This window comes from Electrophorus electricus, chromosome 18, assembly GCF_013358815.1.
Source record: "Electrophorus electricus isolate fEleEle1 chromosome 18, fEleEle1.pri, whole genome shotgun sequence".
Classification (NCBI taxonomy): Eukaryota; Metazoa; Chordata; class Actinopteri; order Gymnotiformes; family Gymnotidae; genus Electrophorus; species Electrophorus electricus.
In genome coordinates, this window is record NC_049552.1 from 2,363,166 (window position 1) to 2,379,297 (window position 16,132).

General features: G+C 44.3%; 2 protein-coding genes across 2 annotated transcripts; both read right to left on the minus strand.

Annotated features, from left to right (window-relative positions):
• Window positions 1–4,039: 4,039 nt before the first annotated feature.
• Window positions 4,040–8,922, minus strand: adra2b (adrenoceptor alpha 2B). The gene has a single exon (XM_027027951.2). It carries the CDS (start codon window positions 7,629–7,631, stop codon window positions 6,072–6,074), a length of 1,560 nt encoding a protein of 519 aa, XP_026883752.2. The 5' UTR covers window positions 7,632–8,922; the 3' UTR covers window positions 4,040–6,071.
• A 3,023-nt stretch (window positions 8,923–11,945) lies between these two features.
• dusp2 (dual specificity phosphatase 2) lies at window positions 11,946–15,395 on the minus strand. Its single transcript, XM_027027964.2, has 4 exons — window positions 14,663–15,395; window positions 14,146–14,264; window positions 13,528–13,747; window positions 11,946–13,403 (listed from the first exon to the last, which is right to left on the minus strand). Exons 1-4 carry the CDS (start codon window positions 15,057–15,059, stop codon window positions 13,087–13,089), a joined length of 1,053 nt encoding a protein of 350 aa, XP_026883765.2. The 5' UTR covers window positions 15,060–15,395; the 3' UTR covers window positions 11,946–13,086.
• Between the last annotated feature and the right edge of the window lie 737 nt (window positions 15,396–16,132).

The following is a 16,132-nucleotide window of genomic DNA, read 5'->3' on the forward strand; positions in this document are numbered from 1 at the left end:
CATATATAAATGTACATTGTGTATATAAACATATTATACATATATTGTACATATATTGTTAATATATTTTGTATATATATAGATATATATTTCCCTATACACCCCTGTTTATACACCCTCAGTTTAGACAGAGCACTCTCAAAACATTTCACTGCGAGTTATACTGTGTATGACTATGTATGTGACAAACAAACCAAACTTGAAACTTGAAAGGAGATGAATTAGATTTGGATTAATTGAGAAATAAAGACCTGCCTCTGGAATCACACTGCCAAAAAATTAGTCGTGGGATCTCAGGCATGTATTGCTATAGTTGAGTGAAGGAGAGGCTATGGGGAAATACTTCTGCATTTTGTGCATTTTGCTGATTTTCTCCTGCAAGACGCTCAGAAATACACTGTGTTGCTCAGCAGAACCTGATGCAACAGCAGAGAGAGGCTGAAGGGGTCACTCGGCGGTGGTGAACTGAATTCTGGGCTTATGAACAGTTTAATTGATTAGAGAGTTAAATATAAAGCACCGGCTTCTCTATACTTATGCTCTCCATCATAAGAGAGCACATGTGGCTTCCCGTGCATGAAACTCAGGGGTAGCTCAAGGAGAGGAGTGATGTGATGGAATGAGCCTCGTCTGTAGCGAGGCCACAATGACTTATGTCAGAAATGAGGCCTTCTAGTGTGACGCAATGCTATCAGTACATAATATTTTAGTAATACATTTGCCAGACAGTCTTATCTATAATTTCAATTATGTTACAGAGGTGAATGTGTTTTGCCCAATAAGGGTCTCTTATTGGTATAGTGCACTTACCCCAGACAGAGAGCTGAACCCAGGTTTCCTTACAAGGGAAGAAGCATTATTATCCACTACACTGCACCAATCACACAGTGCAACAGATGAAAAGTGAGGAGAACAAAATAGAAGAAAAGATCAGCGTCTTAAAATTGCACCGTGATAAAGGAAGCTCATGTACAGGAAGCCTGGAGAGGAGGCTGTAATCAGAAACACATAGACTGCTGTGCAGACTACTGTCTACAATGCTCAAATGTCACGTCTGACCATGAGTGACCATGAGAGTAAATGGCGGAGCTCCATTGTGACTCCTGAGTTTAACTAGTAATGAAGAATGCTACATAGAATCCATTAAAAAGGCCCTGTGTGTGATCCATGCTGTCCAAGGCTAAAGGCTGGTTTTCTGGACGTGTATAAATCCTAATCTGCAAGATGCAGTACTAATGCTGAACCACCCTTGGAAATTTTCTTCAGTCTAGAGTTGTGTGAGTTTGGGTCCTGGGGAACTGATCATGAGAATTCTAGAAGCTGATAGATGTTCTGATGTTTCAATGTGTTGTCTTCAGGTTAGGTGTCAGGTAGGTTTGGTAAGGTAGGTTACATTGGTTTTCTGCTTAAAAGCTCAGATAGGGGCAGCTAATGGATAGGAAGACACTGCCCTCAAGGAAGAGACTACTTCAAAGAGGCTACTGTATAATAAATGCATAACATTTCGATTATTTAGCACAGACCTGTACACTTACACTCTGCCAACAGCTGCTCCCCACGGCTCACTTAATATCCCCCTCGCGCAAAACACAAACAAATGTTGAAGCATGGGTGAATGGGTGATGGTTGGGCCCTCTGGTCCAGTGCACAGAGGCCTCTGGGACTATGCAAATCCATGTCTAGGGTGAGAATGCTTGAAGAAAAGTACAAAATTACTTGGATTGGCATTGATCCGGCTCATCTGGGCTGTTAAAGATGATGATATGTGGTATGTGATGAGGCCATGGCCGAACACACTTTGTACTTCCTATAAAAACACCAAAGAGGTGTTTTTACAATGCTTTTATGGTTTTTATAAACAACTTAGCAATATGTTGCTAAAACTGTTATATCACTCTAAAATAATCATCTTGTGCTTCCAATGCTAAGATGGGACTTTATTTCACTTTCTTCATAGCAACAACGCCTTCGCTCGCCTAATCCCACCCCATAAAAATAATACAGCCCAACTGTATTAACTGTTTGCAACTTTCAAACTTCTGTGTAAGTTCTTAAAAACTTTAAGATTGAAACTAGTTAGCAGCCACAAGGCTCAGCAAAGCCCCTAAATTCCCATGGAATAATGCCTCTGTATTTATAAATAAATGTCCTGAATTCAGTTTGTCTGCCAGTCATGACTCAGTAGTTAAGAGGTTAAAGTTACAGCAATGTGACCTGCAAGACCCTGGAGGACCAGTTAAGGAAAATGTTGGGATGGCCATTCACACAAAACTGTCTTCATGAGGACAGTTCATCAATAATTAAACCCAATGCTCTGTGCAATTACTAAAGCCAAACTCTCTCTCTCTCTCTCTCCTTCCCCTCTAACCCCTGTTCTGAGCTGATTGGCTCTGCGTTTGCCTCTGTGTTTATAATAGTAAATTCTACATAAAGGCCACATTCACCCTGTTTATTGTCAATCCATGTTTCATGGCACCTTTTCCCAAGTGCTCTCCAAATCAAAATGAAAGGTCAGTGATACATTTAAACCCCACACCAGGAGACAGCATGGTCCACTAAACGCTGTTCAGGATGTAAAATGCAATTAATACAGGGTTTCTATTAACATCATACCTCACTCAATACGAGAAGGAAGCAGCTGCTTAGAAACCTCCACACTGATTCTTGAGGAGATTATATGGCTGTAGTCCAAGAACAGACTTATTCCATGCAGATATTCCTATGTCAGAACATCCTCAAATGTTACATGTTTATTCTAAAACACATGCTGATATCTTTCTCTGCTGAATTGTCAGAAGGGGCTGGTGTTTTTCGATCAGACAATGCAAACAAACCATAGATATGAATATGAAGTGTATGTCAAGAGCTCACATGTTCACCTACAGCAGTGAATATGTCATGAGCTCACATGTTCACCTACAGTAGTGAGTATATGTGAAGAGCCCACATGTTCACCTACAGTAGTGAGTATATGTAACGAGCTCACACGTTCACCTACAGTAGTGAGTATATGTGACGCGCTCACATGTTCACCTAGAGTAGTGAGTATTTGTGACGCGCTCACATGTTCACCTACAGCAGTGAATATATATCATGAGCTCACATGTTCACCTACAGTAGTGAGTATATGTGAAGAGCCCACATGTTCACCTACAATAGTGAGTATATGTGAAGAGCTCACATGTTCACCTACAGTAGTGAGTATATGTGAAGAGCTCACATGTTCACCTAGAGTATTTGTGACGCGCTCACATGTTCACCTACAGCAGTGAATATATGTCATGAGCTCACATGTTCACCTACAGTAGTGAGTATATGTGAAGAGCCCACATGTTCACCTACAGTAGTGAGTATATGTGAAGAGCTCACATGTTCACCTACAGTAGTGAGTATATGTGAAGAGCTCACATGTTCACCTACAATAAGTATATGTGAAGAGCTCACATGTTCACCTACAGTAGTGAGTATATGTGAAGAGCTCACATGTTCACCTACAGTAGTGAGTATATGTGAAGAGCCCACATGTTCACCTACAGTAGTGAGTATATGTGAAGAGCCCACATGTTCACCTACAGTAGTGAGTATATGTGAAGAGAGCTCACATGTTCACCTACAGTAGCGAGTATATGTGAAGAGCCCACATGTTCACCTACAGTAGTGAGTATATGTAACGAGCTCACACGTTCACCTACAGCAGTGAGTATATGTGACGCGCTCACATGTTCACCTACAGTAGTGAGTATATGTGAAGAGCTCACATGTTCACCCTCAGTCGGCACAATGTCAAATTGATTCTAGAAAGGAATGGCATTTTGTGCAGGATGTTTTCTCCTTGGTTCCATCTAAAATACCGGAAAACAGAATGTCCCTTGGGAATGGGATTATGACATCTCCCTATTCACTAGTCTAAAGAAGAGAAAAATCCCTAATTTTCCATGGCTGTTCCAATGGAGGATGCTCTAATTTCTCTCATGTTGTTATATTCCTACATACCCACATAATTCCTTCTCCAAAATGCAAGTGATTTGAATGGCTCATGTATTATAGATGCTTTATTGTCAGGTAGTGGAGTAAAGCAGTTCAGAATACATTGTAAAGAAAGGAATTAAGGAGAGAGAAAGAGGGGATATAGAGAAAAGGTGATTTTGATCATAAAATGTTGCAAAGCTTTGGAGAGTGCAAACCAAATGTAAAGTCCTATTCATGAATTATAGACTTTTACATAACAACCATATGGATTTTAGATTGTTGCCCCCCAAAAACCTTATCTTACAAAGAAAACAAGTAATACATGATAAATTGCCATTAATAAATATGCATGACCAAAACAGAAATTGGCAAATAAATAATACAAAACTTTTTACAACTCTTTTATGCCTAGACATAACCCTGGTAACAATTGCCCCATTAATCAGAAAATGCCTAATCACTTTAACTTTAAACTTTGATCCCACACATAACAAAACAGTTGTTTTGGGATGAAAAAATTCACTCTGGCCAGGAATCCATCTTTTAAAAATACTATTGGTGTACGAAGACATGGATTAGCAGCCAAATATATAACAGCACTGGCATGAGAAGAATGTGAGTTAAAAGCATCAGGGTGAGGTGGCGCAGAAGAGACGATTCTGAGCGTTTGAATCAAACACATATTTTCATTTAGTGCCAGTGACATGAGGAGTGGAAGGGCCGATTGTTTATACTGCACAGATCGTCAGCGCTGCAAAACACAAACGTGCCCATCTATCGCACGCGTACACCCTCTCGTCCACAGCACACACACGCGTTCACGCAGGAGACAGTCGCACACAACACGCGCTCGTTCACAGTAGGTGCAGTGTCTCATACACGCACACACTCTCACACACACTGATCAGCAAGTAAGCGGCCAGGAAAAGGAACAAGAAGTGTCTGTGCCATCAGCCCTTTAGCCCCAGATATCACCCTGCTAAACAGTCAGACAATTAGAGGGTGCAGCAGTTGAGTTTACGGCAGAGATCCCCGGTTCTTCAAAACTGAAAAAGTGAACAAAAACCAGTTCCAGATCTCAGTAAGGGTGCTTATTGCCCACCACCCATCAGTATTACACCAGCAGCACTGCTGCATCTTTGACAACAGAGTCAGAGTCAGGGGGGCGCGAGACGTCGTCCGTGGCCCCATAAACTCTGTCCACGTTGAGCAGAATCAGGGTTTTTTTTTTTCTTCTCTTGCCTACCTCAAAGCAGTTGCCTTCATGTTCATGGCATTAGCAAGCAGATTGAGCTTCTACCAGATAACCTGCTGAGAAAAGACAAGGAGGCTTTCCTCACTATATGGCTGGCACTCTGTATTCTGCAGGCTTGCATGCATTAGGTGGATGGAAGAGAGTAGGCATAGCAAGGGAATGCCTCCTCTCACCCCAGAGGACCATATGCCTTTCAGCCTCCTTACATGAATCCAACATCGGTGGGTTTTATACACGGGCCTACCCCCTGGCAAATAATTCCATAATTGTGTTTTGTTCTCCTCCTTTTTTCTCTCACTTAAGCCCGACAGGTGTCAGGGAGGAGCGGTGGAGTAATGTGTCTTGTTTGCGATCCGTTGTGCATGAGAGAGAATTTTTGTGAGGATGAAATAAGACTGAAAGTTGCGTTCATACCATTTGCGTTCATCCCTGAGGGCAGATTTTCTTAGAAAGGCTAAAAGGGAAAACACTACCACACCATGTTGTTGTCGCCGAACAATAACCTCCATAAAACAGGACATTGCTGTCTTTTCACAAGCCATAATGAGGCTGTATTTGTTTTTCCTCAGCAGTAAGTCTGTGAGATTAAGCCCTAGTACATAGTTAACCTGCAAGAGTCTAGGTAACCATAGTGTCAGGCATTCACCCCGATAAAGTGGTGTGTCACTGTCAATTGATATCACTGCATGTTGTCTTTGATTCCAAGGGCTATACAAAAAGCCCTTTATTTACACTATTACAATGACATTATTGTGCTTTTTCCCCACAAATTTTACAGTACCTATTTACCCAGATGCTGTAGCATTCCTTTACCTCGGTAGTATGTTTATCTGTAGCCTGGGATCTGTTAAAAGAAAGTACCCTTGGTATTCTTGCAGAGAATCCTCTTGAAAGCTCTACGGAAGTCCTTGTTGAAGATCGTGTAGATGACAGGGTTGAGGCTGCTGTTGCAGTAGCCGATCCAGAAGAAGAAGGTAAAGAGAGGCTTGGGAAGAGCGCAGGTCTTTGGGCACATGGCCTGCAGGCTGTAGGAGAAGAAGAAAGGAAACCAGCAGACGACAAAGACGCCAATGACCACGGCCAGCACGAAGGTGAATCTCTTCTCGCGGTTCACCATGGCCTTGCGGCGCGCTGAACTGGGCGCGCCTTCTCGCTTGGTCTTCCGGGACGTCAGAGCGGTGCCCCTCGCCGTGGCGACCATGTCCCTGTACTTCTGCATGGTGGCTGGAGAGTGGACGCCTGCGTCGGGATCTGCGCTGGGGGTCAGCGGCGGCTCCACTCCCATCTCCCCTTGCTCTGTGTCCGAGTTGGAGGTCGAGCTCTCGTCATTGTTGTTATCGAGTCTCTTCACTCCTCTTTTCTCCTTCTTTCTCCCCTTGGGCTTATTGGGCGCCTGGTGTGGCTTTTGGGGGGAGGAGACAGAGAGGGACGGGGAGGGGCCCAGAGCAGAAGAGGGCGTGGTTGGAGCCAGAGCCACGCCTAGGGAGGGTGGAGCCAGGAGATTGCCGGTGGCCGGGGGGGCTTCCGACTGCTGCTTGCCCGCTTGAGGGGACCCTGCCTGAGGCACGGCAAGCGATGGAGGCCGCCTCTGCGGCGGGCCCGGTGTGCTCGCCATGTCCCCTCGCCCATTCTGAAGAGCCTTGGCGTTCTCCTGGGGGGCAGGGCTGCTGGCACTGACCTCCTTCCGTGGCTCGCCTGGAGGGCAGCGCGTGCGCTGCTTGGCGATCTGGTAAATGCGCATGTACACCAGGATCATGATGAGGCAGGGTGCAAAGAAGGAGCCGATGGTGGAGTAGAGGATGTACCACGGCTCGTCGTTCAGCTTGCACTGTGGCCAGCCGGGCGACTCCTCCGTCACGTTGTTCTTGTTCATGGACAGCAGCGGTGGGAAGGAGATAACCGCTGAGATCAGCCAGACCACTAGGATGGCGCTTTTAATGCGGCGCGGCGTCCTCTGCGCGCCGTACGTCACGGCCCGCGAGATGGACATGTAGCGATCCAGGCTGATGGCGCACAGGTGCACGATGGATGACGTACAGAAGAGCACGTCCAGCGCCAGGTAGATCTCGCACCACACTGTGCGGAAGTACCAGTATCCCATCAGCTCATTGGCCAGGGAGAACGGAATAATCAGGGTGGCCACCAAGATGTCGGCCGCGGCCAGCGACACCAGGAAGAGGTTCTGTGGTCCCCGCAGAGAGCGGCTGGTCAGCACGGCGATGATGACTAGGATGTTACCCACGATGGTGAAGAGGATCATGAGGGTGATCGCCGTGGCGAAGGCCGCAGTCGCTTCCGGGGAGTATGGCGAGAGTTTGCTCTGATTGCACGTCGGAGAAACCAGCGCACCTGCACTGCTGCCGTTACGGCCGGCCGGATCCACGCCAACGGAACACGCGCTCTCCATAACTGCCGCTGAATTAAAGTGAACCAAATAAACTCAGTGATGTTGATGAGAGATTTATATTAGGTCACTATAGCCCTTTTAAACTTCTCTGGGAATTAAATAGGTTGCAGATTTTGTAGAGTTTGTGCATAAAACCAGACGCAGTCAAGCCCCCTCGCAGACTTAGAGATCATGGCTAAAAACGGTGTCCAACTCCCCGCGAGCCCTATGTTCACATGTCCTCGAGACTTTGCGTTCCTGCCCCCGCTCGCTCTCCTCCCTGCAAGTCCATTCGTCCCCCCCACGCGCCCAAAATACTCCAGTCTCGTGTCAAGATAGCGATCAATGCTGTTTGACTTATAACGTCTAATAGTGCCGTAACTGACTTAGTGGTTATTCGAGCTCGTTTTTCTTATGGAAAATAAAATAAATGTTTCAAATTCGAATGTGGGTTACGCGTCGGACGTGCTCTACTATGGGCAGTTCTAATACTTAGTTAGTGTTAGTGTTGTTGTGCACTTGGGAAAGTGCATTACAGTAGCCTCTGGTACGATGAACGATTAAAATTAAAATAGTAACACAGGACAGTATTATAGCATTGGCCTTTGAGTGAACATAATCAGATATACTCTCACCCTTCCATTGAGAACACGGTACCTGTTGATGCGTGTTGTTTCCCTCAAAACCATTGCAAAAGCATTGCTTTTCAGGACTGATTTTGTGTGATTCTTTCCTAATTTTAAAACGACCTAAAACTGGACATTTTAGAGCTAAACGGACATTTTAGATTGGGTGAAATCTCCTCTATCCAGATGTACAACTCTCCACGGAACGCGAGGCTTTAAATACAGATCTCCAGAGACTGCGCAGCAGCGCACGGCAGAGCGCCAGTTTCTCCGCACATCGCGCTCAGTACCCACTGCCACTTTTCAAGAAACAAAAAGTTCATGCCACTTCAATAGACTGTGCCGATGGATTGTGATATCAAAAAGTGGCAAGTGTGTATTGCTCTGAGTTGCGCTGGTAAAGATGAAAAAGTATGCCTTCCTGTGTTCGGCATAGAAAAACAGAAAAGTTCTCTTGAAATATTCCTGGGTGGAGAGTTGCGCCTGGATTGATGATTTAGAAAAATGTGTGACTCAGTATGTTTGTATGTCCAAGCGTTACTAAAAACAATGCTGGAAGCCTGCTACCCCGTGTCCTTTCGTTGATGGGTGCCGTATTCACTCTGCGCAGCTTGTTCCAAGTTCAGTGCGTCCTCCTCGCCGGGCGCTTTATCCCTGCTGCAGCTTTGAGCGTCAGTACTGCGCGCAGAAGCCACTCCGGCTTAATACTAGCGAGCCTGTTCCTCTCACTGCTTTATTTTAAATGATGTCAGGACGGGCGTCACGAGGCGAGGCTTTCCCATCCATTCTGAGGTTCTCTCTCTCTCACTGTCTCTCTCTCTCTCTCTTTCTCTCTCTCCCTCTCACTCTCTCTCTCTCTCCCTCCCCTCGACGTAGCACAATAAGAGGATGCGATAGCTTATGCATTACTGCATAGCTGGATTCACAATTATGCCCAATTAAACTCTAGGATCATAGAAAAAGTAGGCCTGCACCGTGGAGAGTGAGGGTTTGGAGGAAAATAAAGTCTCTTAACCGGCTACGTGCGGGGGTTTGATCTCAAAATACAACGCGTTAACAAATAGTGCACCGGATATTATTATAGCCTTGTAAATGCATTACAGAGAAAAGGAACAGAGAAAAACTGTTCACGGTTTGGCTGTTTAAGATCATTTAAGATCATTGTGCTGCATCAGGTTTGCCTTGTACTTCATTATGAAAACATTTAATGAATTTAGATATGCTTATATATCCCTATTGTAGCCTACATGACATTTCGAATTAACTTTTGAAAACGATTCGAAGTGGTTCGATTTGTTTAATTGTAGATCACTCTGGAAATTCTGAGCCTCACGGGCCACGCACGCGAAGCCTTCACGAGCTTTTTCGGTTTGCGCGAGAGGCTTTACGCCTAACAGCTGGTGAACTACGCGCTTTGTGGCATCAGATGGGCGAAGTTACCCTGCGCCGCATTCAAACGGCCCTTCACCACCCGGGCATCCTTAAGGCCCACACCAGCGGTACCGTGGCCTTCACAACGGAACACCCAGAGACAAGTTACAACTCTAAACAATATGTGTAGATGTTATATTCCTCCACAAGCAGACAACGCGATACAGATACTGAAGTCGAGCTGAACTGATCCAGTCGTGTTTTTATTCAATGCGGGTCGTCTATTAAGAGTGGGAGCAGTGATTGCCTAGTCGCAATGGTAAAGGCCAGAGATCGCGTCAAACGCAACACAGCTCTTCCTCCGCACGGATCCCAGGATGAAGTAGACTAATGCTCACTTCATCTGACACAAAAGAACATATGACCAAGATAAAAGCCCCCCCAGCCGTATACAAGCCGTGTGGCATATTACTGTCTTACATTTAAGTGGGCACAAACGGTTGGTGGCGCGTTTTCCGCACCAAGCGTAGCACATAAAGTCATGAGTCTCAGTCGAGTGACAACTTAAAGCGCACTTATGCTTTCATAGTCGTCATTTATCCGTGTTTGATGGAGTATTTTACTTAGAAAGCTTGTCAGATTCCGGAGTATGATTTTGGTGGTTATACATTTATAAGACAAAAAGGGGTAGACGGGAGAAAGCTTGTCTATTTATCAGCAAAGAAATTCTTGCGGTACGTCCCGCCACCTAGTGTACCAAATAAAATTGCGGCGGTTGTTTTCTCTTTCAAAATGTGACGACAAACTGGAGACATGCAAAATGCCAGGTGTTTGGCGCGTGTCATAATAAGTCGAAGTCAAATTTATTTCCATAGCGCTTTTTACAAGAGCTGTCGGCACAAAGCAGCTTTTACACATGTCCAAGCCTCGAGTTAGCAAGCCAAGGGCGACAACGACAAACTCCCCCAGGGCACAAGGAAGAAACCTTCAGAAGAGCCAAGGGGGGGGGCAGGGGTGAGCATGCTCCTCTGGTTGACAACCGCTACCACAATATAAACAATAAGGAGCAGAATAAGTGGGCATAGAGAATAATAAGAGTGTCATAATGAGAGGGAGAGAGAGAGAGAGACATGCAAAATAAACAAGTAAAAATACTTCAGGGTAATGCCCAAACTTATTAAACATGAGTATTTTTCTCAAACGAGGGTACTTTTCCAGTATTGCTCTTACCAATGTGCCATTAGAGAAGGTGCAGGAAGCTGCAGCAATATGTCAGCAATACAGGGTAGGCACAGCCATTCAAGGGAATGTGTGTGTCACACCGAGCAAGCCCACTCTGGATATTGACCTGTTCCATTATGGCTGCCCCACTAATGAGCCAGTGGAATAAGTCTGTACAGGCAGTATCAGTCCATGCTTAAAACTCCACACTATCCATATGTGAACGGAGGGCCTATATAGCTTGCATTAAGCATTTTGTAAATGTGCTGTGTAGTTGCAGGTCTAACAGAAGCATTTTGTAAATGTGCTGTGTAGTTACAGGTCAGTTAAACACCAGGGAGAGCAAAATCCAGGACTGGATTAAGACTCCAGGGCCAGATTTAAGTACAGTACAACTGGATTAAATTACCGAAGACACCACGTGAATATGCGTGAAAATAAATACTTTTAGCCTACTTAATCAGATAAACTTTAGGTAATAGCATGCCCAGTGGGACTAATTCGAGTCAAACATTTTTAGAAGACAAATGATCAATAGTTTAAATAGTAAACTATTGGCAAAATGAAAACCTTTGCACTTTGACTGTCTACCATTTCACAGTCAAATACTGCCACCATGTGGCTGTCCCTTGTATTATTATACTGCGGTCAACTGAGGGCGCTATTCTCTCCGTCCTGAGAGGTCAACCAGCTTTCTTTTCAATTCGCCTGTTCAAAACTACAATGGGTAACAGCTACCTGAACATGTCCGTTCTTAATTCCGGTACAGTACATTTCGGTATATGACCAAGTTATCCATGGAAAAATGTCTGATAAAGAAACAGCTTTGTTTAAAAAGAAACCTCTCAACGCTTGTTTGCATATTTGATGGTGCCTCTAGGCTCCAAAATCATATACGATTTAAAATGTGACTGAGCAAAAAATATTATAACCATACTGGGCAAATGATGAGTTCCAAAGAAAAAAAAATTCATAAAGAATTTCGAAGTCCTTTGAATGAACTATATGATAACAATTTTGAAAATATTTTTATACAATAAAGTGCAAACATACCAGAAAATGAGAATTATAATAGGAAATATAATCACTGGTCAAATGATGAATTACAAACACAAAATGCCTTATAGTATGCCACATTTGTTTAATAGACATTTGGAAGTACTTTACACAATATAATTTAATCATTATATTATCAGATGACATTGAAAAATATTTACAGTAAAGTGCACTGCTCAGTGGATTAAAAATAAATATTTACTAAAAACACTGGAGTAATGGAGAAAAACGGAAAACTTTGAAGTTCTTGCACCATCACTGGGATGGATTCAACAGATGATATTGCTTTACACACATTAGTAATGAACATGACACCTGCTCTAGCTTGCAGCTGGAAATCACAGTTTGAGAGGTCGTGCCCTTTGATCCCTCCCTGAGTGTGGTAAAGCTCGAGATCTGCTTCACGGCAAACCAACCAACAAACCAACCAAGCCAATCAGGTTGACATTATATGTGTTCAGGAAGTATAACTGGTAGAAGCTTATTACCAAAGTCTGCATGATAATGTTGGCTGAGTCCTAAATAAGGCAGAAACGACCTGGAAAATGAAATATTGCTCTTCTCCATATCCTCCTGAGACCTAACTTGTGTATCTTTGGTTACTCCTATCTTTCTAACACTAGCACCTTTATCTATGAAAACTAAGCAGTGTCAGGTAGTTGTTTGCTGTTCTTGTATAAGGCCACATGGTGTTGTGAGATTAAGGCCTCTTTTACCTCTTTGAATGTGTGGACATGCAACAGCTACAAGGCTTGCTGCTTGACTTACAATGCCTGTCCTAAACCTTGCACCAAGCCTTGTTCTACCCTTTATTACTGGAGCAACATGGTAGTAGGATTTGAACATTTCTGTTGTCACAATGGTACAGTGAGACTTACTGTTCAGTCATAGATCTGCTCAGTTTCGTGTGCAGTGCCCTCTACCAAACTAAACTAAACAAGCCATGTTAAATTACACATCATTGTGTTGGATCATAGTGTGAATGCAGGAGGGGTTCTGTTTCAGTTTGCGTATGTGTGTGAAGGCCTCTCAGGGAATTTACAATTAGAGGCCCACCTTTGAAAAGCCTGCTTAGATCCAGTTGGCATCAGTTCGCAAAAAAAGCTTCACTTGTTGGATTACAGCCACTGGTCCATGTGACATTGCAGTCCTCTCTGAACCTCTGGGCTTTGGTGCCCAGGCTGGAGCAAAGACTTCTGCCTCTAAGGTTCAGTCAGGCTCCTGGAGGGCATGTTATTAAAGGTCTCTATCCTGGGTGTACAGCTAGTGAAATGTGCCGCCGTGTTGTCTGAGTCCAGAACAGCGTAGGGGCACAGGACGTCAGTCTCGAACTGCAACAGCTGCCCCATGAACGCCAGGTTTGGAGAAATGACCTGACGCCTTCGCTTGACAAAGTCGAAAGCCTCGTCCAACCGCACACGTTGGGCATGGATCAGGTATGCCAGGCAGATGGTGGCAGAACGGGAGATGCCAGCCTGGCAGTGCACCAGAACACAACCGCCACTCTCCTTCACGGAGTCTGAAAAAGGGTCAAAGAGGAGAAGGGAGTTAATTACATCGTTGCTTTCCCAAAGACAAAGCAGATCAAAGCTATCTGTCCAGTAACGCAAAGGTTACCAAAATAGCGGCGTTGTGGCACTCACCAATGAATTGGATGGCCTCGGGGAAGAGCACGCGTATATCCGCGGCGAGGCTGTCCTCCACCCGCAGCGTCATGTAACGCAGCTCCTCTTCGAACAGGTTGGGACAGGACGAGGAGACGTTGAGCACCGCTGTGATGCCGCAGCGCTCCAGCGTCTCTCTTCGCGACGAGTGATGCGCGCTGCCCAGAAAAAGGAAGGGCAGGATTTCCACCGGACCTCCCTGCGAGTTCAAACGTAAGGATTTGACTGTGTTTTTACGGTCCGACTTCATTAGTTCACCATGTTATTCTCCTCCGGTTCATTTTTTACGACTGTATTGTAAAGATGTTCTATGATTGGTATTCCGTATTAATTTTATTTGGTTGCACATAATTTGGTTGGACTTAAGACTTATTTAAGGAACATTTTATTCTGATACGTTTTCGTCAGTGTTCGGCGTATTAAATGACCTGCAAAATTCGTAGATGTAGAATATATGCAAGAAGTGAGTCTAAGATTGTCGAACATTTATTTCAAAATTCTCTCTCGTTTATTCAAAATGAACTCCTCAGGTTTAGTTCCTGTTCGGTTCCCAGAGCGATACACTTATATCCCTTCACTCCGACTGTACAACTGTACCTGGTCATAGAGGGGAGTCGTTCTGCCAGATATCACCGGCTCCGAGTCACTGAGAGCGGGGTGATTTTGCGAGTTGAAACAGAGATCAGGATAAGCCGCCAAAAAGCCATCAAATCCACCTAAAAATCGTTAATTAAATAAATTGACGCGATATTAAAATATTACACTAATAAACCTTTGCAGAGATGTAGGCACTCAAGAATGAAAACAACCTGAGATTAATTCACTGAGAAGCTAGAATATCATAGATACTATAAATTCCGTTCTAATTAGGTCTAAGCGCATAAATCAATTCATTTTAATTGTCGTATTTAGGAGACCATGTGGCCTAGTTTGCCAAAACAGTTATGCAATTAAATAATCGTTGTTTCATATATATATATATATATATATATATATATATATATATATATATATATATATATATATATATATATATATATAAACACATTTTACATTATGCTGAAACAAAGATTATATATATATGAGTGAAAACCAAAGCTGGAGAATATCTTACCTTGTAGGAAACAAATCTGCGTGGTGGCCGACTGGACCTCTAAGTGTAGCGCGCTGATCAGGAGACAGGCCAGACTCTCGCTCTTTAGCTCTCCGACGGAGCGACTCTTGTCGTCCAGCACCACTATAGGCGAGAAGTCCCCGCTCCGCAAGCGGCCCAGGAGGGACTTGTCTGCCACCAGCCACTCCAGGCACACGACGGAGCTCTTAGACCTGCGCCGCAGCATGGAGTTCCAGTTCACGTTGTGGGAGTCGCGAATGTGCGCCCTGGAGAAGCCAAGGAATGGCCTGCAGTCCAAGACGACGCATCGTTTAGAGCCGAAGAACTCCGGCGGACGAGTCCGGAGAATCTGCACCAGTTCTCCACCTGTGATCACTAGATGGTCAACCATCCCCATGGCCTCTATATGTACCTGTAGTAAGTGTGGCTGACGAATAAGTGTTCTGTAGTAAGTGTTCTGACGAATGCCCAAGGCTTGTAGGTTTTGTTTTGTTCTCCACGCAGCTCCACAGCGTACACTGTCAACGCGTTTTAGGTTTTTTTTTTTTAAAAAAAAGGTTTTGGTTTCTAGATATTTTCCTTTAAAAAAAAGCAATAGAAAAATATAACGAAAATCCACTCTAATGTTGTATTTAAAATAATTTCTTTACATATGCTATCTAGAACCGCACGTTTTTTATTATGTGAATGTGTAATGTCAGTTTGAAACTTCCCTATTGTTACCCTACGTAAGTCTCCTGCAGCGGAGCGGTGAGTGCGCTCTTTTGTACGCACCACAGCCCCGCCCCCTTTCCCCCCGCTAAGGACAAACGTCATAGACGGAAACCCCATATATGGTCATTCAGCGTCAACCGGTATACCATATTGGGACTTTGACGCGCACGCGCTCCTATTCCCTTAGGCACGTGGTGGCTGGGTTACCCCCGTGTTTTTTCATTGTGTGACGTATGTTGCAGCTACACAGCAACCGCTCCATGTACTCACTCACACTCACTCACTCTCTCTCTCTCTCTCTCTCTCTCTCACACACAAACACACACACACACACACACACACACACAGTGGGTCTCGGTGTCTGTTCTGCTACACCTCCGTGGACCAAGAAGCAAATATGAAAGCTGCTACCACTGAATCACACATGAGTCACTGTGTTTGATGCTGTGACACTAACGTGTAAACACATATGGATCATGCTTGTGTGTGTGTGTGTGTGTGTGTGTGTGTGTGTGTGTGTGTGTGGGCACAATGCATCTACAGCATTTTTCCATGCAGGTGCAGAAACGTGGGCATGAGTGTATATAAAATGACGTTGCACATTAGAACAAAAGTTTAAAAAGTAGGGAAAAAAAAATCTCGAATTTTTCCTACATTTGTTCCATGTGTTCTCTTTAACCATGGACTGTAGACACATATCGTGAACAGAGACCGTTGGTTGTTCATGAGATGGACAAATTGAACAGCAGAAGCAAT